Here is a 26,560-nt window from a genome sequence, read left to right on the forward strand (position 1 = left end):
ATGGGCTAGTGGGAAAAGGAATGGCTCGTGTGGGTTTTTTTATGGCCTTGCTGCCATCTTCCCGTTGTGAGTGCAGGGTCTTATGCTGGCAAGTTCCGTGCTGTGGTCTTACCACACTGCAGGCCTTCCAGGCTTGGCACAAATATATTACTCAATTCTACTTCTGTGAACACTGTTCTTTGCTATCGCTACAGGCCACTCTTTCAAGCCTTGTTCTGCTATGCCAGTCTACATTAGCTGAGACTAAATGTAAAACAAAATTCCACTCCGTTAGCTTCAACAGAGCCATGCTCGAAGTGCCACCGAGCAACAGAACGGGACAGGCAAGCTTCAACAGAGTGTTCGCGAGGTGTCTCTGACCTCAGCTGGAGTGAAGTCAGAGCATGTCCTACCCCAGACACAAGACATCCACATGAACAGTGTCATCAGTATCACCAGCAGAGAGATGATACAAACTCTTATGTTGCCTCTGCCTCTTTGAAGAGAAAGTCATTATAAAATAGTAATACCCTATGCTTTTAGGTACACACATTCTGATTCACGCTGTGGTGGCACTTAAGCCACCAATGAACCCATGCAGGCAATATCTGAGCTATGATCTTGCTAAAAAGACATCCCCCAGAAGGCTGTCCAGGAGACACACGGTAGAGGCTTCCAGAGCTCTCCCAGCTACCTGCTGAACAAGGACACACGGCGCCTTGCAAGGAGTTAGGCTGAATCCTCAAATCTCCCTTACAGCGGACTAAGCTATCCTAAAATCACCCCCAAAATCGAACACTTGAACGTTTAACAAAGAGCATCCCGGCGTGGATCCAGCATCGTTTCACAGTCAGCCGTTCCCGCGGGTTTCCATGGCTATTTTGCCTGCGCAAAGAGAAAAGGAGCCCAAATATGAATCATACTGGACCCCACCAAGGCGTCAGGCGAAGCAGAAACAGCGAGCACGGGCAGCACCGCCTCACGCCGCGGCGGGGCAAGAGCCCGGAGCCGCGCCCGGGAGGAACGCGGCTCGCAGCCCACCCCGGGGCCTCGCCCCGGAGTCACGGCGAGCCCTGACCGGCACCGGCACCGGCGCTGGCGCCGGGCCTTCCCGCAGCCTCCCGGGACTTGTAGTCGGCGTCGCCCCGCGGGCGGCGGGCAGGGAACTACCTCTCCCAGCGTGCCCCGGCGGCTGTCACCGGGCTGCGAGGGGCCTGGGCGGGGCCGAGCGGCGCCGCTGCAGCACCCGCGGGGGCCGCCGGCCGCGGCCGGGCTCTTAGGCCGCTTCCCGGGGCGAAGGGGTGAGAGGGGGCGCCTCGGGGGGAGCGGGGCCGGGGCTGCGAGGCCACCTCACGGCCTGGGCAGCGCTAGGGCCCCCGGGGGCCGAGTGGGGGGTCTCTGGCGAGCAGGGCCCCGGGCGGCCGGTTGCCGGCGGGGCGAGGTGGGGTGGCCGCCCCGGGGGCGGGAGGGGACAGGGCGGCCGCGGCGCTGCTGCTGCCGGCGAGGGTGGGGAGGGGGCGCCGGGGGGGCTGCGGCCGGCGCTGAGCCCGCCTGTGCCGCCGCCGTTGCGGGGGCCGGCGCCGGAGCCGTCTCTGGTACTTGGAGGTCGTGAGCGGGAAGGGGGCCGCTGGCGGCAGCCGTGGCGCCCACCTGAGCCGCTCCTGGCGGTTTCTCCTCTCTCCGCAGGCCGCTGTGGTAGCTGCTGCTCGGGCTCCTGCGCCGAGAATGAAGCAAACGCAGCCCCTGGCTAAGGACAGCGCCTTTCTGAAGGGTTGTCTGAATTTTGTCCTCTCTCGGCTCTGTCAGGTATGTGCCTTCCCACCCACCCCCCTCCTTTTCTTCCTTGGGCTAAGCTGGTGTCATGGTTTTAGCTCTGCTCTAAGTAGCCAGTCTTCCATCTGCCACATCTAGTCAGGGTTGAGCCCGTAGCGGGGCGTGTCTGCTTGCTCCTGCTCCATTTTTATTTCTTTTCCCCCGGATGGTGGGCGCTGGCTGCCCGGGAGGGTATAAACATGCATCCCGTTTTCCTGTTCTGAAACAGGTACTGCAGGTAAGTCCGTGCTTGCTCAGGTGAGAACTGAGTGCTGAAACGTTGGCAGTGATTCCTGCTGGCATTTTGTATCACGGGAGCATGTGTCGTGTGCTGAATATAACTCAGAACTGAAGCACGTGTGGCTTTTCCTCTCTTCTGTTTTGCTGATATTTGAAATCTTCCTGAACTGAGAGAGAGTTATGAAAACAAGGGCCAAACTTAAATCTAGAGAAAATGGTACAGCTGCATTGGAAACACTACATACGTTTGCTCTGATTGCCCTGCAGAGACTCAACTCCAGGACTTACTTTCTGAATGTAAATTCTAATTTCTACTTCACTTAGAAACAAGTGAGCTCTGGCTCACCTTCATGGAGGTCACTTGAGCTTGGCTTTACTACTCAACCTTATTTCTTTTTGGCTAAGGGCCTCATTGCATCCTCTGCACTTCTCTGTTGCTATAGGAGGAGTTTATTCGGCTCAAATGAGATACCATTCTTATTTCTCCTCTGTTTAACAGCTCCTTGGTTCCTAAAACTACTTCCTATGAAGAACAATGCAGTTGTTCATCCCTCTGTGTCCTTCCTTGTACTTGATTACCTGTTGAATTTTTCATCCATGGTTTCAGGAACGAGTTGTCAAGGGATGCAGCTGCTGTAAATAACGCACATTACCCACATTGTTATGATTGGAATGATGCTGTGTGTCATGTTGATAACAGAAATCAGAAAGAGAAAGCTTCAGTAGCCTTGGCAGAGCTAGAGAAGTTCTTGCCCTGCTTTGAGCTTTGCTTTCTGCTTTGAGTCATGGATGTCTAGGTTTGTGTCTGGAGCAGCTACTTCCATTGAGCGGATGATGGTTCCCTTCAGGAACTTCTTCCTTAAGGCAGCCATCTAACAGTGCAGTAGATTGCGTGTCAGATAACTCGCGCTGGTGTCCCATCTCCATTGCTGATGTATCTTCGGCACCTTCTGCCTGTTTCCATACTAATCCTGTCTGCTTCTGTGGTGGAAGGACATGAGTTCATTTAGGACTGGCAAGTGTGCCTGCAGCATATTAGCAAACAGTTACCTAGCTGTCATTTAACAGCGTTACCACAGATTCTGTTTTCTTGAATAATTATTCTCTTCTTAGGCTTCAAAAAGGTAAATATGTTTCCCAATCCCTTTCTCTTTGCACAGCATACCTCTCTGAGTCACTGACGTGAGAAGAATCTTGATAATTTTATGATATTTGTTTGCTAATTGTGATATTGCTGTATAGCTTCATATGTTTGTATGTGTATTTTGAATGCATATTTGAAGCTCTGTGACTGAAAAATCCTGTGCCAAATTCGTCTATAAAGAATTTGTGATTTTCCTGCTTGGGTCTGCAATGGTGCTAATTCACTGCTGGGGTTGTTTGGAAGAATTAGGAGTCCATGCATAGCCTACTTCTGCTAAATCTTTGACAGATGTCTTGGAAGTTGCAAAAATTATGGGAGTACTATGAGTATGGTGGCTGCAATTGTCTCCTTCCATTTTCGCTTGGAAAGGGGTACCTTCCTGGCTTTCTAAGCCACCTTGATCAACAAGTGTGTGGCTGTGTGACCACCGTGGGCTATTCGGAGCTGTGGCAGTTATCGCTGAAACAGGCTCATCTCTTGTCTTGCATTCGTGTAGCGTTAGTATTGGTTGCTTGTAGAGACTCGTCTTTGTTGTGTATGGTTTTGCTGAGTTGAAGGCTTTCTCCAGCTTGAAATTAAGCTCTGCTAGGTCATGTTGCCCCTGCCTGCCTGTTCCCATCAAATCTGTTTGCCTTGCTCATCATCTCTGATACAGAACTGCTCCTGGGCTCTGGCAGAATTCAGGGTCGTGCTGAATGTGACCGTACCACTTGTGATAGTACTGGTCATGCCCTTTCATTTTGAGTTGATGTTTCTCATGGATCCAGGAATAGAATGCAAAATCCTGTGAGCGGACTGTTCATGTCCTAGCTGTTTTTCAAGGATTCTGATTTGTGGCTTATCAAGGGCATTTATGGAGGAGCCAGGGTGTTGTAATACAGTGTGGTCAGAGGGAGACTGATGCAACTTTCAGTATACTCTCACTAGAAACTCTGATTGGAGAGGGGTCATTGGATACTTTTTTCTCCTTAAGCAAAGAGTGAGGAAGTGGAGTCTCCTGTTTCTTCGGAGATTTACAGAATTTAAATATTTCTGCTCCCTCTGTAATGAGAGCTGTGGTGTTTAAAATTTCTGAGAACACGGAACAAGTCTTCTAGCATTTAGACTGGCTGTATGTGAAAAATGGTGTCAGTGAAGTTATGTGTGTCCTAGCAGGACAGTAAATGGCTTGATTTTAGACCTTGATCCACGTTCCTTGACATGGCCCCAAGGAAACATGATGGATCACGAGCTGATACTTCCGCCTGTGACTAGTATGGGTCAGGCTGTGGAGGACACAACTTGGAGCTAGGATACGTGAGCTTTGTTCCTGTCTCTGACACCGGTTCTGTATATAACTATGGCTCCATTTCTTGTCTGTAAAGTGTTTGTGCATTCTTTAAAGTACTCAGCTATCTAGCACTGAAAGATAACATCTGTACTTCTAAAATACACAAACTTGTAAGTGAATTTGTGTACGTGCTGACCCTCAAACCATGGTTAAGTACCAGGGAGGAAAGCAACAGCTAACTACTCAATCCATTCTGCTCCTACACAGCTGATGATTCTCTAGCCAAAGGCATGTCAGGATGGATTAGACTTAAACCTTTTGATCTGCTTTCGGAGCACAGAAAGGGCAAGTTCCAGGCTGAATACTGACAGGAGTGCAATGTTGACCATTCTGAAAGCCTGAAGGGGAATCTGGAAGTTGGTAGGATGAGCTATCAAGGCTCATCACAGATTCAGCAGGTTTTATGCTCCAGCTTGCTCTTTACCAGAGTCTGCAGTAGCTACTTTTCATTTTGAGAAGTTGGAGTTGTGTACCTAACTCAGATGATTTGTAATCCTATTGTATCACCACTGCTGAGGGTACAGGAGTCTAAATACCTATCAACAGCCACATCACAGAACCACGGTACTGTGTTTTCTCCAACATACTTTTCAACCACATGTCTACCAGCAGGACTTCAGTGTTAATTCTTCTTGGTTTGTGTTTTTTTTTGTGTTTTTTTTTTTTTAACTCAGTAATGTTATCCTTCTGATTTTGAATGACTTGTGGGGAAACGTACTGCCTTTCTGGGCAGACAAGGCAATTGTGTAAATATATTGAAAGATTATTAACTTTTAAGTGATTTAACCCAGATTTGCATAGTAAATAGGGGTCGATAGCTGGTGTGAGAGAGGGGCAGGCCTGAGCTTTACCTAGGGCTCAACACCATCAGCTCTGGGCCAGATGGTCTTGCCTCTGAGAAATGTATTAGAGAAATGTCTAAATAAGAATACAGTTGAAATCTGCTGCCAAGACAGATTTCTCACTGTTGGAATATGTTTCTGTGTGGTCCTCCACTTCTAGGTGACTGAAAATACGTCTGGAAGGGATTTTGATACGGCCACCTAGTCCATCCTTTTCCACAAGGCATGATAAACTGCACCAAAATCATTCCTGCTAGATACGTTGAGCTTGTTCTTTGAGTAATGGAGATTTTCTAGCTTCCCTGAATGGGTTGTATTTGACTTTATTAAACTAATTTTTTATATATATATATAATGACTTTTGTCAGTGTTCTGAACGAGCACAAAAACACCTGCCAGCCAGGGCAAGGGGTGCCAGCTGATTGAGCATTGACCTCTTAATGCCAATGGCCAGAAAAGCAATGGTGATTCTTGGCAGGAGAGGGGAGCGGAGTCACTCAATGCAATGCTTGCAAGTTTTTGTTTGTTTTCCTTATGCCGCAGGGATCCTCCGTGGAGGGTATGGCAAAGTTAAAATACCATTCTCCCCTTTTTTTCTATGTAAAGTGAAAAAGCCCTTAACTCAAACTTAGCAAATAATTGCCTTTTTGTTAAACAACATCACCTGGTGGTTGTGTGTGTGGTTTTGGGTGTGTGTGTGTGTGTGTGTTTTTGTTTTTACTGTAATGCAATGTAAATTTAACTCTGAAATCCGCTATTGAGGAAAAAGCGGATTCTCATCAGCCCCAGCTACTGAGCTTTTCAAGGCTTGCGGCAGCAATCTGCAAACTGTCAGGTCCAATTAAAGCAAATGGCTGGAGCTGTTTTTCTCCCTCCTGGAGAGAACACAGTTCATCAAAAGCCAGAAGGAAATTTCATGAGGCTCATGAGCAATTATCTTGTGGGATGTAATAAGAGAGATCCACTCAATGCCCATTGTGAACTTTCACTTATAATCACTCTTAATTCTCCAGTGGGCAGATGAGCACTGATCTCATCCATTTAAACCCTGAAGTTTTTGTGTTCAGAAGAAGCTGGTAGAGGAAACTTGTTCTTTTGTAGGGTTTGACTGATGTTGACTTGTAAATCTGAATTTTGAACATCCCTGACCTGGCAAAAGATATTCCACCCTTCTGTGTGTTGTGGGTTAACCCTGGTAGGCAGCTGAGCACCACACGGCTGCTTGCTCACTTCCACCCCAGTGGGACAGGGAAGAGAACTGGAAGGGTAAAATTGAAAGCAGGATTTCATCAGGTATAAGGGTTGTGTGGGAAGGCAAACATCATTATTCCAAGTGTCTTCCCTTCCTATTTCTTTCCCCCAGCTTTTATTGCTGAGCATGAGATCCCTTTGGTCAGTTGGGGTCAGCTGTCCCGGCTGTGTTCCCTCCCCAGTTCTTGTGCACCCCCAGCCTCCTCGCTGGCAGGGCAGTGTGAGAAACAGAAAAGGCTTTGATACTGTGTCAGCACTGTTCAGTAATGGCTGAAACATCAGCGTGTTATCAACACTGGTTTGGCCCCAAATCCAAAACGGAGCACCATACAAGCTACTATGAAGAAAACTAACTCAAGCCCAGCCAAAAACAGTACGCTGTGGTATTCTGCAACTTCTGTTGTTGGAAGTCTGTGACAGCTGTTTATTTTTGTTTTACTGGTGGTGTTTCCCAAAGGTTGTGTTTGCATTTGTGTGGCTTAAAGCAAATATTGACCTACTGTGCAATCCAGTTTATTTCATGGCTCTAGTCTGTTGGTTAGCATGAAATTGATTCATTAAAAATACTGTGCCATATCTTTGCTGCTGGTAGATTGTGTGGCTGATACTGTCACTTTCTGTTTAACTTACTTTGTTACTCATCACTGACAAAAATCCCTTTTCAGTCCGTAGAACATGTTGTCAAAACCAGTGTGGATTGAGGCTATGCAGGTGAGTGCTTGGTTTTTGAAGCAGGTTTACTTTTCTGTGTCGGCTGTCATCACAGGTGGGTTGAAGTTTGAGTACAGTAAGAATTGAAGGTTCAAGGCCAACTCAGTTCTGATTTGATAGCTCTAGAAGACTGCAAGTTTTTTTGTGCATACCTTCACACCCAAGTGGAAGAAGTTCTCTGATCAGTGTATTTCTTGAGACTTCAGCCATATTGAAGCTGTGGTTTTCTGAAGGCCCCCCGTGATCAAAATTAAGGAGAGGTGTCTTCTTTCTGAGACTTCAGTTGTGGTGGTCCTGGAGCTGAAAGTAGGCAGTACTTTGTGTCTGTTTAGCCTCAAAAGTACAGAGGACTTCAGTGTTCAGGTATAACAATAAAAGACTCTCAGCCCTAATGTTTGTACCTAAACCCAAGAAATTCAGTCTCAGAAGAACTGCTGACTGTTCCTCTGTCACAGTTTTGAATGAGGGTCTTGGCTTTTGTCCAGTTATCTCTTGTGCTCTTCCTTAGCTAAGCAGAGTCCACCTTTGACTGTGTTTCCTGCAGCAGCTGGCTCAGTTGGCTTTTGTGTCCACTGAAGCTGTTAGGTACTGCTCTACTTGCATGTAACGAACCTAGAAGTGTAAGATGCGTAGCTTCTCTATAACTTCTTCCATCCTTAGGATCTATTCTGAGATTGTTTGCCTTTTTTTTTTTTTTTTTAGGAAATCAGAATGCTGGGGTCAAGCTTCACAGAAGGGTTTGCACAAAACTACTGTTATTGAATATTAATAAATTTGCTGATGCGTCCTGTAGGCCTGTATCCTTTAACAAGGTGCAAGAATAGATAGTAAGCCTGCATGATAACCACTGAAGGTATCGCTCCTACAACTCCAAAGGGAAGGCAGTGTTCCCCTCTCACCATAACAACTCGGTGCTAGAATACAACCAGTGCAAACTGAATGTAAAATTCAGTTTCGGCAAAACAGATCAATGGGCTGGCATTTGTAAAGGTCAGGTGCTGAATGTAGAGATAAAATGCACTCCGTGGGACTAGCTTTAAGCATAGTGCCTGGCTAGTTATTTTTAGCGTTTCCTCGCTCTGTGTCCCAGAATTTCAGGATGTGTGCTTGCTCTTATACAGTGAAGCTGAAATGACAAGATATTAATCCCTGAGCAAAGGCATATTAATCACCTGCTTCATTCTGTTTATGTAATACAGTTAAATATACTTTGAGAGCAGGTGAGGTGTGGGGCACAGAAATGTTTTAACCTCATGCTAGCTTTTTCTTGATTGATTGGATTTTAACAGTGGCAGCTGCCCTATTTCTGATTTTTTTTTTTTCTGCTGAGAGTAATTTGTCAGTAGAATGGCTTCATTTATCTGCTATTGATGTTTAAGCCACAGAAACATCATCTGCTCTTTTCTTCCCCCCTGTGCCAGCGATGCCATTTTGCAAAATTTAGACTAAACAGAAATCCTGACTGCACAAAGAAAGTAGCACTGAGACCTGGTGGCTCTGCAGTGGAATATTAAACTATTCATTTCAGCCAATTCTGCAGATCCTTTTGGAGGGCTGAGATGGGGGGGAATTTCATGGGTTTAGTCTAATTTGTAGTGGTTAAGTTTGTCACGTAGTGGCTGAGGTGGTATCACTGTTCTATGTTAGAAGATCTGCTAGGGCTGGGAACTAAGAATTTGTATCCTCTGTGCTGTGATTAGGCACTGTGGGGTTTGCAGTGTGACTGGGCTTTCTGGCCATCTCTGTGTTAGCCACGAAAGATCAAGCTTTGGAAACTGCCCTCTCCAAAATGGAGAGTGGGGCTTTTCTAGACTCTTAGTCTCAGTGGCTAAACAAGAGCTGATATGACAGTGCTGCTCTTTGTATGAGCAAGGGCTGTGGAATGAGATCTGGAAAACAATAAACAACTGAATGGGCCTGACTGCATGTTTTCCCACATCAGGAAGCAGGACTTGTACTAGTGCTGTGTTATGAGGTAGTATTAAAGCCCAGTGTTTGTGAATTAATAATTAATTGCAACAACTATTCTGAAATATTCTTAACTATTCTGGAAAAACTATTCTGAAAGCAAAAAAAATCTTTATCATGTGATAAAATTCAATTTGGTCCTTATACTAGGGTTATTTTTCCTCACTTAGTAGGGTTTTATGTATAGGTGATAGAAGGCACTATTACCAGCGAGCCTCTTAGAAGAGGCCTGCTGAGAAGGCAAGGATTTTGTTTGAGTAGTGGGGAAGCTAGTTGAAAGTAAGAGACTGAGTGAGTTGAGGAGTAGGTGATACACTCGTTTCTGAAGAAATGGGAGAGAATTAGAATATGTATTTCCTTGGGAGGATTTTTGGGCCCAATACAAATGGTCTATGTAGAAAGCCAAAATTCAGAGTAGACAAGGAGAGAGATCTGCAAGTGGTAGAGCTGGGTATTGAACTGGCGTGAACTGGAGTTGGGATAATAAAATGCCATGGGATAGGCAAAAGTCTCCAGCAGAGCTCGTGCTGGAAACTGGAGATGGTGTGCACAGAGTTCAGGTGTGCGGGGAGCCAGGGAGGGCCTCCTCTGAGTCTGAAATGGCATGAGGCAGCCTGGGGCACCACAGCCAGCTGGCAGCAGTTAGGGCTAATGGCTCCTAGCCTCACCTGGGAGCTGGGAGGACCAAAGCTCCAAGGTGGCCCTTATATGGTGGTAAGCCAAAAAGGATTATTTACTGAGTGTTTTGCTGCTTTTCTGGTCTGCTTACACCTAATAGTGAATATATTTGTGGGACCTGTGTGTACTGCTCTTTCTTTGAGAGAAATTACACTGCATCCTCTTAGTGAGAGCACATGAATGTTTCTGCTGCGTGCCGTCCTGGGGTCTTACTGTTTGCTGAGGAAAAAGAAAGCAACCAGTAAGTATGAATTTAAGCTTGTTGGCATGAATACTAGCTTTGGTAATTAACTTAGCAGCTTTGATTCTTGGTCAGAGGGATTTGATCCTAGTTGTCGTCTATCATCAAAGAAAGCAGGATGGCACGCCAAAGTTCAAGGCACTGCATGCTAGTGAGGTTCTTCAGGCTGCTCCACGCGGCCATGGGCACAATGAACTGCACTTAGTGTTTCTACATAAATGTGCACAGCATGAGGAACAAGCAAGAGGAGCTAAAAGCCTTGGCCCAGTCCCAGAGATATGATATCATCGGCATAAGTGAAAGCTGGTGGGATGAGTCCTGTGACTGGTGTGCCATGATGGATGGTTGCAGGCTCTTCAGGAGGGACAGGCAGGGCAGGCGAGGTGGGGTGGTGGCATTGTATGTAGCAGAGGAATGCACAGAGCCTGCAGTTGGTGATGGCACAGTTGAGAGCCTCTGGGTAAGGATTAAGGGTCAGACAAATAAAGCGGATGTTGTTGTGGGAGTCCGCTATAGGCCAACCAGCCAGGAGGATGACATCAATGAGTTATCCTTTAAGGAACTAAGGGGTGCCTCTAAGTCATCTGCCCGTGTCCTTATGGGGGACTTCAACTTGCCTGACGTCAAGTGGGAATACCACACGGCTGGTACAAACAGGTCCAGAAGATTTGTAAGCCATCTGGACAATAACTTGCTACAGGTACTAAGGGAACCAACGAGGAAAGGTGCCTTCCTCAATTTGTTGCTTATTAACAGAGAGGGTCTCATGGATGAAGCGGTGATTGGTGGCTGCCCTGGCTACAGCGACCATGAAGCAGTCAAGTTTAAAATCCATAGTGTCAGGAGGAAAACTGTTAGCGAGACCTCAACTCTGGACATGAGGAGAGCAGACTTCAGGTTGCTCAGGGAACTGCTTAGTAAGGTCCCCTGGGGAAAAGCTTTTGAAGGTGCTGGGCTCAGGCTCCCCAGGGAGGCAGTCATGGCACCAAGCCTGACAATATTCAAGAAGCACTTGGACAACACTCTCAGACACATGGCATGAATTTTGGGGCTGTCCTATGCAGGGACAGGAGTTGGACTCGATGATCCTTGTGGGTCCCTTCCAGCTCAGGACGTTCTGTGATTCTATGAATGCAGAAGTATGTATTTCTGTTTTGCAGGAAGGGAAGCTGGGGTAGGGAACAATATTTAATTGTGTAGATAAGCATTGGCCAGGCATTTAGCTATTCAACTTGTGTTGGTTTCACAAAAACACTGCTTGTGTCTGGAAAGGGGGGAAAACCCTGTCAAGCCTTATTTCTGTAGGGTGAATGCTCACAGGAGTAGTGTAGAAAGCACTGCTAAAACCCAGCTGCATAGCGACAGCAGTTCTTAAGCCAATATGAGCTGACTTAATTTAGCTGTTACACCTAACTTGTTTGGATCTCTGTTGATGTTCCCAGTGTGAGGATATACAAAAGTAAACCTTGAAGTTTTACAGTAGTGGTAATTGATCAATCTAAGTGTTTAATTTCTTGATAAGACTTTTTTTTTTTAATGCCACTGTGTCCCTGAAGTTCCCTTGGAAGCAAGCAGTTAAAATGTGGTATGTGTGGGTACGCTGAGGGCTTAAAATAAAATACTTGGAGTGACTAGGAACCACTTTGCCAGTTTAATAATACAGAATGGTTGAAGAAACTGCTCCTGACTGAGTCAGGTGCCTCTCTGCTGCCTGTTTTAGTTGGGAGCAGGTCCCCTTGATCCCTGATTTGAACTGCAGACCTTTGCTATTGTGTAGAATCCCACTGCAGTGAACAACGAGGCCAGCAGGACCACCACCAGTGTCCTCTGGTGTCTTGTTGTTGAACTGTCTCCTGAAGAATGAACAGCATCATTCCGATTTGCTTGCTTGTGCTGCAGTGAAATTGTTCTGGATTTCTGCTGTTGCAGGCAGCGCTGGGGCTGTGCTCTGTTCCAGGCTGTGCTCGATGTTTGTAAACACTTTATGCATTGGGATCAAGGAAAGAAAAAGCAAGTGATGTTTATCTTGAGAGAGCTCATGGGCTTGCAGTTATTTTGCTGATGTCAAATGAATATTGTCTTTATGCACAGTGCCCTGGCTCTGCTTGGTATGTTCACCTCTTCCCCGAGAGATGAGTTGAGGATCAAATACCGAAGCACAATTCTGCTCATTTGCTAATAAAATTCGCAACTGGAATGTCCCTGGCATACTTTTGCTCTGCTCGTTAGGTCCTTATGAGCACTGATCTAATCAGCACTGACCCAAAAGGATCATTGTCCATTTTGGTGATCCCTGTAAATGTTTGCATTCATTTCATCTGGTTGCTGCCACTTGCAGTTATTGATCGTTACGGCTCTGTTAGTTACACTCTGTTTTCTTAATCCTTTCACTGCTTTCTGTTGCTTTTCAGTGCAAGAATCTTGGCAACGTTCATTTACTGTGCCGTTATTGCTTCTTCTGCCTTTGCTGTTTCACAGAGAATGAAAGACTATAGAGGTAGCTGGGATGCAAGCTAACTCCCAGTCTGCTGCCAGCTAATTTAATAAACTCAAGCCTGTGTGTAGTTCTTCCTGTGCTGCTTATTCACTGTTTTTGGGTGGGGTGGGTGTGGTGGTCTCAGAAGACAGGCTGTAAAACTCTTTAGATCCTCTTCTGATTAAAATAAGCTGCTTTACTCACCTCTTAAGTTGTGCTGAGGATGCCAAAGCTTAATTCTCTTACTCGTTGGATTGTACGCCATGTGCAAAAGGTCATGTGGAACAGTGGGTTTATAGCTCCATAGCAGTGGCATGGGGGCAGCATGAACACAATATGTGTTGAATAAACAAATACTGAGTTTCAAGAATTGTTGATCTGCCTGTATTTGTCGGGCAGAGAACAGTGTTTTCTCCTCTTAGTGATGTTATGTATTTTCTGTCTCTGAGTGGGAGTTTATGGAAGAAATCTTGACCCCTGTGATGACTGCCCAGACCACCACGGGTTCATCGGGGGAAGATTGTGCCCTGGGTTGGCAGTCTCTAGCCCTGTGCCAGCGTACCCCGTTGTGTAGTCATATTCATGTCAGAGGCCCAGCGCACGCATTTGGAGCGTGCACGTGAGCGGGAGCCATGAGGAGGATACAGGACGGTACTGTGAGGGGATTGTATGTGGTCTGATGCTGCGGATGTCTGGTCGGGAATCATGGCTTTCGAGCATAAAAATAGTGATGCTCACTGTGGTGGTTCTCTGGGGAATCTGACCTACAGACGTTTCTGCCTCCAGCTGGCTGGAGACAGGGCTGGGAGTCGCTGGAGTGGTGTCTGGAGGGAGCAAGGCATCTCCTCGCTCGCTGTTGGCCTGATGCAGACGACTGATGCAGGGACACGTTCTGGCCCTGGGCACCTGCCTCGGCTCTCGGAAGGAAACACAGCTTTTATCCCAGACCCGTGCTGGCCTGCGGTGCTGCCTTAGGCTGGAGTGGGGAAGAGAGGGGCTCGCCCTCAGCCCGGGGTGGCTCTCCCTCCTGCCGCCGCCAGCAGCCTCTCCGTCGCAGTCCTGCAGCCGTGGGGCCGGGTCGCTGCAGCTCCGCCGGGGAGGTGTCGGTCGCCGGGCTGCCCTGAGCGTTCCCCCACCCCGGGCCGGGGCTCTCTGGGGCCGGCGGGGCCGCCCGGAGCAGAGCCGGGCCGGGCAGCGGCTGGCTCCGCCCGAGAGCCGCCCCGCGGGTCCCGGCTCGGCTGCGCGGTGGTGACTTGTGACCGCACGGCAGGCCGCGGGGACGGGCCGAGGGCGCCTGCCGGGAAGCGAAACCACCGCCCGGGGCTTCGCAGCCGCCCTCTGCAGCCGGCGGTCCCGGCCGCGGAAGGCGCGGGCCGGCGCGAGGGACGCGGGTGTGAGGGACGCCGGCGCGAGGGAGGGCCGCTCCCGCCTCCAGGTACGCCGGGCCGGGCCGCCCCGCGTCTCGGCTGGAGCGGCGCGCTCGGACCGCAGCTGGGGCTCCGGCCGCGGGGGTGGCGGACGGGGCGGCAGGAGCTGCCGGGGGTGGAGGAGGAGGAGGCCCGTTGCTCCGGTTCTTTCGGGCTCTGGAGCGGCAACGGCTTTCCCGGTGATCCTGCCCGGTCGGCGGCCCCGGTGGGAGCCGGGCTGCCGCTGCTCTGACCCCCCGGGCTGGACCCAAAGGGTCGGGCTCTTAGATCAGCTCTAGGGGTTTGTAGCCCATGGGTGCTTTGTATTCCTTGGAAAACCACCTGCGAGCAAGAGAATGAACGTAGGTAGGCAACGTGAGCTCTTTGGTAGGTGTTGGGGGCTGCAGGTCTCCATCAGAGACACGATATCCAAAATAACAGACTGTACCTGAGGAGAAGGAAGAGCAAAAGAGAATGAAAACAGGAAGAGACAGGGATGATGGTATTTTCCAAAATGCTTAGTGTAATGATGACTTGTCTTGGAACTTGTGATTTACCAGTTGGGAAAGTCAGGCATTTCAGGCTCAAGTGAGCTGCTGTGGAAAAGACCCTATTATAAAAGTTCTGCTGCAGCGTCTCCGTGTGAGTTCACAAAGGATGTTCAGAAACTAGAGGAATATCAACGTCTGGGCTTTGCAACCTTGTGCTGCTCTTCTGGAAAAGTGTACGATTTGCATTTGTCATAGCCAGAGCACTTAAGGAAGCATCCTTAGGACAGGTGAAGCTTGCTAAGGTGGAGTAGTTCACCTGAGAAGACCATTCAAACTGCAAAATACATGTAAAGGGAAAAGAAAAGCTGCTTTAAAAAACAAAACAAAAAAAATCACCCACATCTTCTTCTGTTTACTATACTGCTCAAATAACTTGATAACCAAGTTACATGCACTGATTTTGTCAGTCTGCTTACACCACCGTTCAGTTCTGTCTGCTGTGTATCCAGTACAGAAGCAACCTTTGCCTCTTACGAGGCAGATATTGGGTTTCTTCTAGAGCACCTTCTACCAACAGCACAGTTTGAGTACTGGGAGAAGGCTGCAGTGATCGTTGCAACTAAAATGTTGCGGACTGAAGGTGCCTAGTTAAGTATTACTGGGATTTCCTAAGAATGGACTCCTAGATTACACCTGGGCTGTTCTTTCCTGTGCCACAGTAGATGAGGTCAGAATGTTAGGTCAGGATTCAGAAATATGCTTGTGCCTTACAGTGTTTGTTTGTAGATACTTTAAACTCCCATGGGAAACTGGTGTTTCCTCTGTGAATCATTTCTGGCAGCTCTACCTATCCTTCCCTGAAATAATTATGATGCAAACAGCATCGAGGGAAAAGTACTTGCTTCAATAAGTGAAACATTTCCACATAGGAAGTAAATAATGGTGATTTCGGGCAGGGTTCAGACTGCATGGGTATTGCAATTCATCTCATGAAGACTTTGAAAGGTTCTTTACTGTTGTTATGAATCACCCCTGCAGATTAGATGGGAATGCAGAATGAATTTGATGCCTTCTTGGGTGGAAAATGGAGTATTCATGTTAAGACGACAGCCTTCAGAGCAGTGAGCAAGGGATTGCATGAAGGTCATTGCAGCACAGACAGCTCCCTTAACCAGAATTCAGCATCACAGGTGCCTAGCTGAGCTACAGTAGCTTCCCAGAGCTGTGGGATGAGTTCATGTGCAGCTCCTTTGTGAGTCGTAGGGACCAGGGGAAGCTTGATGCCTGTGGCAATAGTAAAAGTCTGTTCCCGTCTGGGGATCCAGCTTATTTTGGGCTACTGATGAGATGGTTTTTTGTCCTTGCAACTCAGTACCTGTGATATTGACAGAGGCTGCTGTCTATTGGAGGTTCTGTGACAAGATACCTGGTGTTGGCATGTCATGTTGTATCTGTAAGTAAATTCCCAGTGCAGTGAAATGATGCTTTTCTCCTGGACTCTCTACAAAGTGTCTTCATGTAGCTTGTGTATTTCACTGGCAGTTTGAAGAAGGGATCTCTGTAGCATCCATGTCAGAAAAGTAGTGGGAAGGTGCACAGAGAAAAGTGTGTGTTTGCCCATATGTAGGTCACACGTTTCTAGCTGCAAGTCAGTTCTGACCTGGGGTTGGTACCCTGCTGTTTGACTGCTCTGTTGAGCATGTGTCATGATATATAGCGTGCTAGCCTGCTCTGCTGTTTTCAGGTAGCAAGGCAGCATGCTCCTTTATACTGCAGTGACTTAAATTATGTGTTTGTGGCACAGCCTGGAATATCCTTTTATGATGAGTAATTTGTGGGACTGGCATTGCCTTCCTTAAAATGCTGGGAGTGCTGGAGCCTGTGATGTTTCATTCATTCCCGGGGAGACGGAAAAGGTCCACTGAAATAGCATAAAACTCTTAAGGTTGGGGCATGGCACTCCGTTGTCATCTAAAGAACCCTGCGGTATTTGTTTTTTCCTTCTCTAAGCACTGTTATTACCTTCTCCCATCTTTCACCAGTTCACTTGGATGAAAAGGTGGGGTGGTGGTTGTTTTTAAGGAAAAGCCGTGTAGCAATAATTGAACTGTGCTTCTTTTGTACCTTTGCATAGTTGGTTGTTTCCATTTGTTTTCTCTGCAGTGGGTTTGACTGTCTTGACTGGTTGATAGCAACCTTTTAAAAAAACAGTTCTGCCTCTTAGTTACAGCAATAAAGTGTCCATTTTATTCATTTCTGGTCTGAAGGAAGAGGGGATCATACAAATCTCACTGGGCTCTGCAATGCTTTCTAAAGAGGGTATTCTTTCTGATGATTTCTGTTTTCATAAAGAAAGTAAACACCAGTGCACCTTAACCTCAGCAATGTTGCATCCAGTTCCACTAAGGAAGTCGAAATGAAAGTGTTGCCCAAGGCATATTTTAGTGTTGACTGGAACAAAAGATGACGTGAAGTTCATGTGGACATCTGTTTTTGATGTTGCTCTTGTATGACAGGTGTTGGGATGTCACAGTGATGTGTAGCAGGAAGAGTCTGAAGCAAGAGAGATGCTACAGCTGAACAGAAATCAGGCTCTTTCTGTGTGCTTGAAGCTTGGTTTTGCATCAAACTAGCCTGCTACACCTTTAAAAGGGGGTGCTTGGCTGGAGGAAGAGTTTATTATCAGGCCTCAGTGGTTTCAGTTGCTTTATTGGTAGATGATAGTGTTAACATGTTAACTGGCTGCGTCATGGCAGTTGGTAAGACTTGCTGTACTTTTGGAATCTGCACAGTTTGACCCTTGACATTCCGTTGGTTTGTTGTTTTTGGTTTTTTTTTTTGTTTTGTTTTTAATTTTGAGAAAATTTTGGGTGTTATGGATAGCTTGAGAGGAAGAGGGAGACCCAGGGATGCCCAAAGATAAAAGGATGCTACAGTAGATTTTTTCAGAAGTCAAAGCAGTAGCTTGGCCCTGAATATTGAAAGCTGCACTCCTCCGTCTTCTTGTTGTGGTAAAGAGGTGAACCGGGCTTTGACAATCTGTTTGATTTAATTCAAAGTTGTGGATGTGCTGCATCTGTGTGGTATTCACCTCATATATCAATTGTCATGGCAACAGCTGGAAAGGCTATCCCAAGCTTTTACTGATCCCAGCACAAAATCTGCAGTGCTTATTGCAGGGAAGCAATAACCCTTCCCTGTTCCTGCTGTAGCTATCATTGATAAATAGCAGCAAAGATTGACATTTGTCTGAAGTTGGCACTTTTTAAAAAACTGCTATTACTTTTGGAAAACAGACAAACATTTCTTTCATGTACATCTTTAAAACTTCCTGTATACCAAAATCAAAACTAAAACTAACTTTCTGGGCAAGTAAAATGCAGCACTGCGGTACTAGGTAGTAAGACGCACATGAAGAGTCTTCCTCAAAAATAGGCTGGTATTGCCTTTTTTTGTTGCTAAAATTGTGCTGCTGGTGTTTTCCTGGTCATTTCTTTCAACTCTGTTTCTGTGGTTTTGTGCTTCTGTTGTCATTGTGTCTCTGGTAGCTGTTGCACATACTCCTGAATTGGAAATCAAGGACTGGTACTGGAGACTTGTAAAGACTTCACGTCCAGTTCTCTTCTGTCACACCCAGTGCTCTGGAATAAGTCTTTTGGATATTATGCAGGTGTTTCTGTGCTTTGGAAGTCTGGCTAGTTTCCGGATCTTTCCCATCTGTACTAAAGCTGTGGGGATCCCTGTTTTAAATGAAATACAGATTTATCTACTCAGCAGGTCAGGCCTCTTCTGTAGCCAGGTCATTCTGCAGAAAAAAAATTACCTTTCTTGCCTCTATTTTTAATTATCTTTTTTTTTAAATGGGGTTGGAGTTAAATTTACCAATGATACCATGAAGAAAAGGGGCTTCCAACTTGCTTGCTAAAACGCAGCTGTCATTTTTAAAACACCAGCTGGACTGCAGTTAAGATTTAAGCTAAAGAGATGGTAGCCAGGATGTTCCTGAGTAATATCTCAGTGCACAGAATGTCTTATGATGATGTTTACAGCAGGATGGGAGAAGTACTTTAAGTTGAGGTTTGAGTTCTTTTCACCTGAGAACTGGAATCTGGAAAACCTACTGGTCCTGCTAATTCAGCATGAGTTTGTGTACCAAGGGTACAAGCTGCACTGGCATCTACTCATCTTGCTATGAAAGTTATTGCTGTGATGTATTGAGTGGCACTGCTTAATTGTATGTTTTCTTATTAGGTGTGCTGAACATGCTGCTGCTGCCACCGCCGAATGTGTTGCTGATGAACCTGCCTGTCTCTAAGACTCCTTACGTGGACGAATTTTAGGGGTTGCTGTGCAGGCCAATGGACGTGGACCCCTATGCCAGCATGCAGGTTGGGATGCGGGTAGTTCGTGGAGTGGACTGGAAGTGGGGCAGCCAGGACAACGGTGAAGGGAATGTTGGGACTGTGGTTGAGATTGGTCGGACAGGCAGCCCAACCACTCCCGATAAGACTGTGGTCGTGCAGTGGGATCAAGGCAACAGAACCAATTATCGAACTGGGTTCCAAGGTGCTTACGACCTTCTTCTGTATGATAACGCACAAATAGGTGAGTACAGCATGGACAAGAAGCACAAACACTAGTGCTGTAAACCTATCTCCTTTAACATATGTAACACCTGCCTCGCATCCTAGCTGGAATGTTAAGCCTTGTGCAACTGCCTGTGGACTCACGCTGAGCAGCAGTGTATGCTCAGCCAATTCATGGCAATTAAATTCCAGTTTCCCTCTATGCAAAGGCTTTATTTCCTCTTTCGTTTTTTTTCTCTGTGGGTCTAACAGTTTTGTTGACTGTCATTCTGCTAGATTCTGGCACGACTTTTAGGATGAGAGTCCCTTAAACCAGGAAGTGAATACTTCATATTACACCTATTACTTCATATTATATTATTGCATCATCAATACACGCACAGTACATGATTTTTCTCTTTAAAACTTGCTGATGTATTTAGTTCTAACAGCCTGGTCATCCTGGTTTCTCTGGATTTTGTGTGGATCTTATATTCCTTTGCTTTTGTTCTCCTAGGTGTCCGTCACCCTAACATCATCTGTGACTGTTGCAAGAAGCATGGTATACAGGGAATGAGGTGGAAATGCAAAATGTGTTTTGACTATGACTTGTGCACACAGTGTTACATGAACAACAAGCATGACCTGTCTCACTCCTTCGAGCGCTATGAGACAGCACACTCACAACCGTAAGTGGTGCTATAGGGGAAGTCCAGTGAACCATGCTGAGATTCATCAGTCACTCTTCTGTAGCAGTGGTCTCCAAAATGGGGGTGTGTGCCCCAGGGGGTGTGCAAGATGGTCTGCTGAGGTGCAGGAATAAAATAATAGAACTTCAGTAGTGCATGTCTGAATAATTTATAAAGAAATAAAGGTACATATATTGGGGAGCCTTCAAAATATTTTTACTTTTTTTTACTGATCTTTTTTTTTTTTTTGCACGATCAAAAAGGTTTGGGGCCACTGTTCTATAGAATAATGTAAGGCTGGATCTGACAGTTTTATGGAGCTGCTTGAAAAAAGACAGCAACAGAAATCAGCAGAATTTTTCTGAAAAATTAAACTCAAAATGTTTGCCTGCTCTGGTTTTTCTTTTCCTCCCTCCCCCAATGAAATAATTCCTTAGACATGCTTTGCTATTTGGTCTTCTAAGATAACTGAGTGTGCACAGGGAGGCTGACAGGATTCTTGCACTCCCAAATTGTTGATTCCTTCTCAGGGTCTGTACTATTCACTGAAGAACACCACCTTCTCATTTACTCTTACTCTGCCTCTGCACGTTAGCATTATTGGCAGTGACTGCTACACCGACGCCTGTGGAACAGTATCCATAATTTTATGCTCATTCATGATGTGCCAAAACAAGGAGGTCTGTTTTCCTGTCCTGAGGAAAAACTGAAAAATAATCTCAACAGCAGCTTTATTTGTGCCTGCTAAGGTGGGCATGAAGATGAAAAGTAATAGGAAGTCACCTTGTATCTGTCACTGATTTTCTTTTTTTTCTTTTCAAGGGGAGGGGGAAAAAAAATCACTGTGCATTGAATCTGTGTGTGGAATGGAAGTGTAGTTACATTGCTTAAGGCAGTGGTGTTGGATTTACAGCTGGTTTTCCTCCCATATGGGAGGCTCTTTCTGGAGTTGATTATCATAGCTTTGCCAGTGTGGCTGAGCCAGAATTCTGAGTGCTAGCAAAGGGATAGAGGTTGCTGTCCAAAGACGTCCCCTCTGAGCTCTGAGGCTTGTGTTTATCCACCAGATTAGGTTGCTTCTTGAGCTTGTGTTAATATCGACAAGCCAGCCAGACCCCGTTGTGAAATGAGCTTTGTATTTTTATATATTTATAAAAATATATGTATATATAAAAATAGACATTTTTTTTCCCTCTCTGTGAATATTATAGTTAGCTCCAAGTCAGAAGTGCGTGCTTCTGTCTGGTACTTGAGTTCTAGGTACATAATCTTCCTCACATTTAAAGAAAAAAGAAAAAAAAAGTAGGCAACAGTTACTGTAAGAGGCTGCACTGTTGCAGAGCAGTCCAAGTGTTCTGGCCTTTGCAGGGATTCTCCAGGGCGCTGCACAGGGCTGCATTCTCTTGGGCGGCAGGCCAGCTCTGTTGCCTTTCCTGACCCTCATCAAGAACACGCCGGAGCGCTACCGTTTCTCAAAAGGCAAGTTCTCCCCAGGACTCTCATCCTCTGCAGAACTTGTTTCCTTTTCTGCGGAATCTGAGCGGTGAAAGATGTAAATAGAGCAACTTTTCCTTTCAAGGCTTGTCTCTGACCTGTGTCCAGGCTGCTGTTAGGCAGTGGAGTGCTTGCTGTCAGTGTGGAAAGAGATCTTGGAAGGCTGCCAGTGAACTTGCCGGACCTAGGACTGTCCTGTGTGAGTTGTTTGCCTTTCACAAAACACTGTAGCACCACTCTGGAATGTCAGAAGCACTGGAGGGCTCTTTGGAGGTAGCTGTCCACTAGAGCAGAGCTTGATGTCTGATGATGCTTGCCTCTTAGTGGCTTTTCAGTTTGTTTGATTTGGGTTTTTTTCCTAAATTCCTTCACTTTTTTCTGTGAGTGTGGTTCATTCCATGGTTAGAGAAAATGTGATTTAAATTAACTTTTTTTGAGTTGATAAAAAGTCTAGACATAGGCCAGAGTCTGTGATACCAAATCCCTCATTAAAGTAGCAGTATTCTGATTTACATTAATATGTGTTAGCAGGAGCAATGGTCTTCCTAATACCAGGCAGCTAATAAAAAAAAATGGCAGAAGAAAAAGGTGTGTGTGTGACATCAGGGACAGCATGAATCTGGTAGATATGGCAGTGGTTTCTGGGAGCCCCAATAATGGGTAAAGGAAGAAGCAGCACTACCTGTAATTGGATAGTATAACATCTTCCCTGCTGTTCCTGCGTGGCAGGTACTGAACGAAGCCATGCTGAGGGTTGGAAAGAAACTAGAAATCCACAGTGAAGAAGCTTCCAGTTGTGGAAAGCTGCAATTTTAAAGGTGAATGAAAGGTACATATTGTGATTCTTAGCAGTCACTAAGCTTGTGGAGAAAATGGGCTGTCAGAAATGCTTTTTGTTTCAGTCATTTGACTGAGTTGCCTGGTAGAATACTGTCCTGTAACTGCAACGGATATGTGATTTATACAAGAGCTTTCATACGGGGAGATGGCAAACTGGAACAGTTTTACTCAGAAATGTCTTGCAGTGCCAGAGGAGGAAGTAGGAACACCTTTGTTTTTAACACAGGTGTAATCCTATGATTTGTTGGTCCAGTGCTCTGTAGATTGCTCTGCATTAAGAGTGGAATGTTCTTGTTTTAAAAAAAAAAAAGGTGAAACTAGGGGCAGGGAGGGAGATCACCTTCCTTTGAACAATGCCCCAGAGAGGATTTCTTTGGAATAACTGAGGTCTGAGCTCTAAAGACACCTTGCCTTAGGCAATGCAGCATCCTTTTCGAAGAACAAAAATCCGTACTTATGACTCACTAGGGCTATCATTAGATCACTCATCTCAAATTTTCTTGCTTAATAAAATAGAAGAGAAAACCATTGGCAGTTCCCCAAGGACCAAAAAAAGCTGTGTGTTTTAAAAGATGTGGTAACTGCTGTGTGGATTTGGGTTTTCTTGAGGTTTTCTTGCTACCTGCTGTGGCTTGAATGGCTGTGAAACACAGGAGGAGTCTCCTTTAGATGAAGAGCTGGGTGTTTCCAGCCCCTGCCTGGTCTCCATCCTTAGCTGTGAGAGAGCATCGCCATGCGTCCAGTCTTGCAGCTGCTGCCATTGCTGATCCTTTGACAGAAGCAGCTGAGGCCTCTGGTAGGACAATTGCAGACATCTCAGTGGGATGTCCTGGCGCAGCAAATCGCTACCACCTGCACTGCCGTTGCCAGACCCACCGCATGGCACCTGCGCAGCCAAACCTAGCTAAAGCCAGCTCATAACTGTTTGTAGCAGCTCACTAATCCTAGCATTTAAGAGGCCTTAAGCCCAGACAGACAGTGTAGAGGGTTCACAATCAGTTTTCTAAAGAGGCTTTGAAGACACCTTTACCTGAAGGCTATTTCAGGTCTTAAATGACCTGAGTTTGAACCTCTGGTGGCAAGAACTACTGATTTCTTCTTAATATTTTGCCATTTGAAATAAGCTCTTCCTGGCGTCTTCCAAGTGCTGGTATTTTTTGTTGGTCTGGTTTGAATTTTGTGGCTGTTTTGGGAGAGGTTCTCATCCTTAGTTTAAAAGGATGGACAGCTCAGTCTCACTCAAGACCTCTTTTCTTTTTTTTTCCTCCCAATCTTGCATCCATTTGCTGAATATACGCTTAGTAACTGGAAGATAAATCAGTGTTTGTAAGCAGGACAGCAAAGCAAAACTCCTTGGCTTTATGTTAGGGCTGGAATAGTCAGGCATACTCTGGTGAGCTCTGCAAATAAGTCTGAGATAATCTTCCTCTTACACAAAATATTAGTAGTATTATATTCAAGTCCAAATGGCATTTTGCATGCACCACCTTCTCAGGGATGATGCTAAGCTGAATTTCAGTAGGGGATGTGGTGCATTTTACACAGGCTATTTTCTAGATTTCATTCACCAATAAATCACTGCCTTAAGTTTTCAGAAGTCCCTTTTTTTTTTATCCTGGAGCACAGTGGAGTTGGAGGAGCCAGCAAACTACACAGGGAAATGTTTTGTGTAATCAAGCATAAGAAATACAAATATTTGCTCACATTGTGTTTTATACTGTAGTCAAAAGAGTTTGCGGTTATTTTCAGCCATAATTCTCAAACCACTTCTGTCTAGTGTAGTTACCAGTTGCATTTCTAAATCAGATACATTACAAGAACAAGTGCCTGCTATCATTTAGGTATGTGTATGTGATGCAGACCCATTCAAGGCAGCTTTAATAATCCAGCCTTCCATCTGTGACTGCTTATACTGTAAGCCTGAACTAATATAGCAGCTGAGTGACAACTGCTGGGCGTTTGATTACTAGGCAATAAAGGGGATGCAGGTTGATTTACTGTAGTAACCTCTTCAACATTATTTATGTTGTTATTTATGCAATGTCAGTTTAAGCTGCTAGACTAGGAAATTTTGGCAAGTAACACTTTGAATCAAATCTCTCTTGTGTGATGATGTTTATTTCCTGACTTTTTAAAATGCTCATTAAGTATTAGTTTATTAATATGAATTTTATTCTGTTAATGAATTAGTTTAATTTTACTTTAAAAAACCCCTATGATTTACCAGATAAACTATGTAACTGTACCTCCTTAAAAAAACCCTGTACGTTGCAGAACACTAGGGCATATCCCCACTCTAGGGCTTCCCTTATTTAGTTTGGAATATTCTGGTTGATTTGTGGAATGGGGATTAAATTTCAGTGGCATATTTTATCTTTACCTTTTCTGGAATTACATGATTAAAACTGTAAGCAAGAGAAATCTTCACTAAAACATCATTAGCCTGTGTTTTGAACTAATAGTTATGTTTAAAGGGTAATAACAAGACATTTCACTCTGTATGCTCACCAGTGCTTCTGTATTGTTCTCGGTACAATATTCTGCCATTAAAGGCTGCCTATAGACATCTCTGAGGGCATAGCTGAGAAAACCTGTCTGCAGTACAGTGTTGAGCCTTAGGTGCACACGCACATTTAGTTCACATTTAGTAGCCTTGGTCTGAAATCTTGCCCACTGTGGCTTTCCAAAACTGAGTCTGATATGAGTTAGCAAAAAAGACAGGAAGCATTTAGCCCGACTCAGACCTTGTGGTCTGAGTTACAAATACAGCTGGTTTTGTGAAGAACTGTGCCTTGGCAAGGAAGGGTAGGATCGACAATGGAAATACTTGGTAAAGATGGTTCCTGAAATAGGTTTCTGTGATCCTGATCCCTCACTAGCGTCCTTGTCTTAGTCTGGTTCATGCGTGAGCAATCAGCATCCGCCTGCCATCTGTCATAATTTCCTTCCTTTATCCTTTGCTGGAAGTGCTTCAGAAAAAGCTTTGCTAGGGAGGATTAGCAAATCTAGAATTTCCTGCATCATTGAGGTCAGTTTTGCCTGTAGATCTGAGATCTTTGTGTTGGCTTTTCTTGAGGTAGCCTGTGTAGAGCTTTCTGCATCCTGGAAGGAGTGTGGGTTTGTACCCATCGTGAGCTGAGATTCTAGTTTACAGCTGTGCCTTTCTGAAGAGATTAACACAATATTTATGGCCTGCTAACTTGCAGGGTGACCATCCCTTCTGCTTTCCAGTCCGGTTTCTTCGGATGAGAGTTCTGCGGTGGAGAAGTCTCTCTGTTAGGTTAGCCGTGCCTGGTGCGAAGGGGCTCTGCCTTCTGCAGAGCCTCAGATAGCTACTGCAAATAAAAAGCGGTTTCTGTTTAAACTTCTGCAGGTCAGTTGTTTTGGGTCTCAAATCTCTATCTGTAAAGCATGGATGATGTTTTTTTTCTAGCTGTCTGGAGCATAGCTCTCAGTGATGTGAAAAGCTATGTAAGCACCTCGGTGGAATTCGAGCATAGGCAGAATATCCACAGGGGATGGTTCCCAGCATGCTGAAGAGAGGCATAGCTTCCCTCTGTACAGTACACGCTCCCAAGTGTTTTCTGGACTCGATAGTAATTTAATATTGTGGAATTTGTAGGGCAGAAATGGCTGCAGACTTTGGCTGTCATAATTAAAATTGTTATTAAAGGCAATATTGCAGTGATTAAATTTATCCCTAGGGTATTTTTGCAAGACACTAATAACTGTGGTTGTTATCCAGTATTTGGAGCAAAACGTGTTGAATTAGATTAAAACCTAAGATGTATTGGCTCAGGAAATCTGGTTCTGGCATCATTCTTTGGTGTTGCTGGTCAGCAGTGTGGTTCAAGACAAGGTCAACGCTTTTGTGAGGCCAGGGAAAGGCGGCAGTTACAGTGGGTTGCCTCCAGCTTTCAAGTGGAATGGGAGATGGAGTTTCTTACACTTCTTTCTTCTTTAAGGAAGCTCAGCTTTCTGACCTGGTCAGCTTCGTTTTCCTGGTCTGTAGCTACAAATTTCACTGAAAGTGACACGTTAATGTGAGAGCTGTTGAGATGGGGAATGACTGCTGTTGTATGGTTATACAAAAAGGGAAATGATGCTAGAAATATAATGAATGGTGGTTATTTTGCTGTTTAAACATCTTGTTTAAGCTTAGCTTGGTGCTTTATTTTACTGTCACTGAGAATCTTTGCATTGAAACTGCTCCCCCATGAGGGTAGGGTTGGAGGAGAGAAATATATTTTTATCACTTTGTCTCAGGGCTTGACTAAGACATCTTTGATAAATTATTGGAAAAGCATTCAACAAAACAGTGAAAATAGCATGTTGTAGCTAAGCTGTTTCAGATATGGTACACAAATCCATGCTGGTTTTTGAAGCCAGTCTATAGTCCTTGA

The 26,560-nt window shown here is 45.5% G+C and overlaps 1 protein-coding gene across 4 annotated transcripts in view; it reads left to right on the plus strand.

Annotated features, from left to right (window-relative positions):
* The first annotated feature begins 1,188 nt into the window (after positions 1–1,188).
* The window catches only part of MIB2 (MIB E3 ubiquitin protein ligase 2), a 52,167-nt gene continuing 26,795 nt past the window's right edge, over positions 1,189–26,560 (plus strand). For 2 of the 4 annotated variants that reach the window (XM_075114293.1, XM_075114296.1), the window contains exons 1-4: positions 1,189–1,280; positions 1,666–1,785; positions 18,821–19,174; positions 19,652–19,823. In XM_075114293.1, the coding sequence (XP_074970394.1) occupies positions 18,928–19,174; positions 19,652–19,823 (419 nt within the window). In that variant the 5' untranslated portion in view covers positions 1,189–1,280; positions 1,666–1,785; positions 18,821–18,927. Of the gene's footprint in view, positions 1,281–1,649; positions 1,786–13,982; positions 14,108–18,820; positions 19,175–19,651; positions 19,824–26,560 lie in introns of those variants that run through there. The other 2 variants (XM_075114294.1, XM_075114295.1) reach the window with 2 other exon arrangements.

The sequence above is a fragment of the Phalacrocorax aristotelis genome, chromosome 19 (genome assembly GCF_949628215.1).
Source record: "Phalacrocorax aristotelis chromosome 19, bGulAri2.1, whole genome shotgun sequence".
Classification (NCBI taxonomy): Eukaryota; Metazoa; Chordata; class Aves; order Suliformes; family Phalacrocoracidae; genus Phalacrocorax; species Phalacrocorax aristotelis.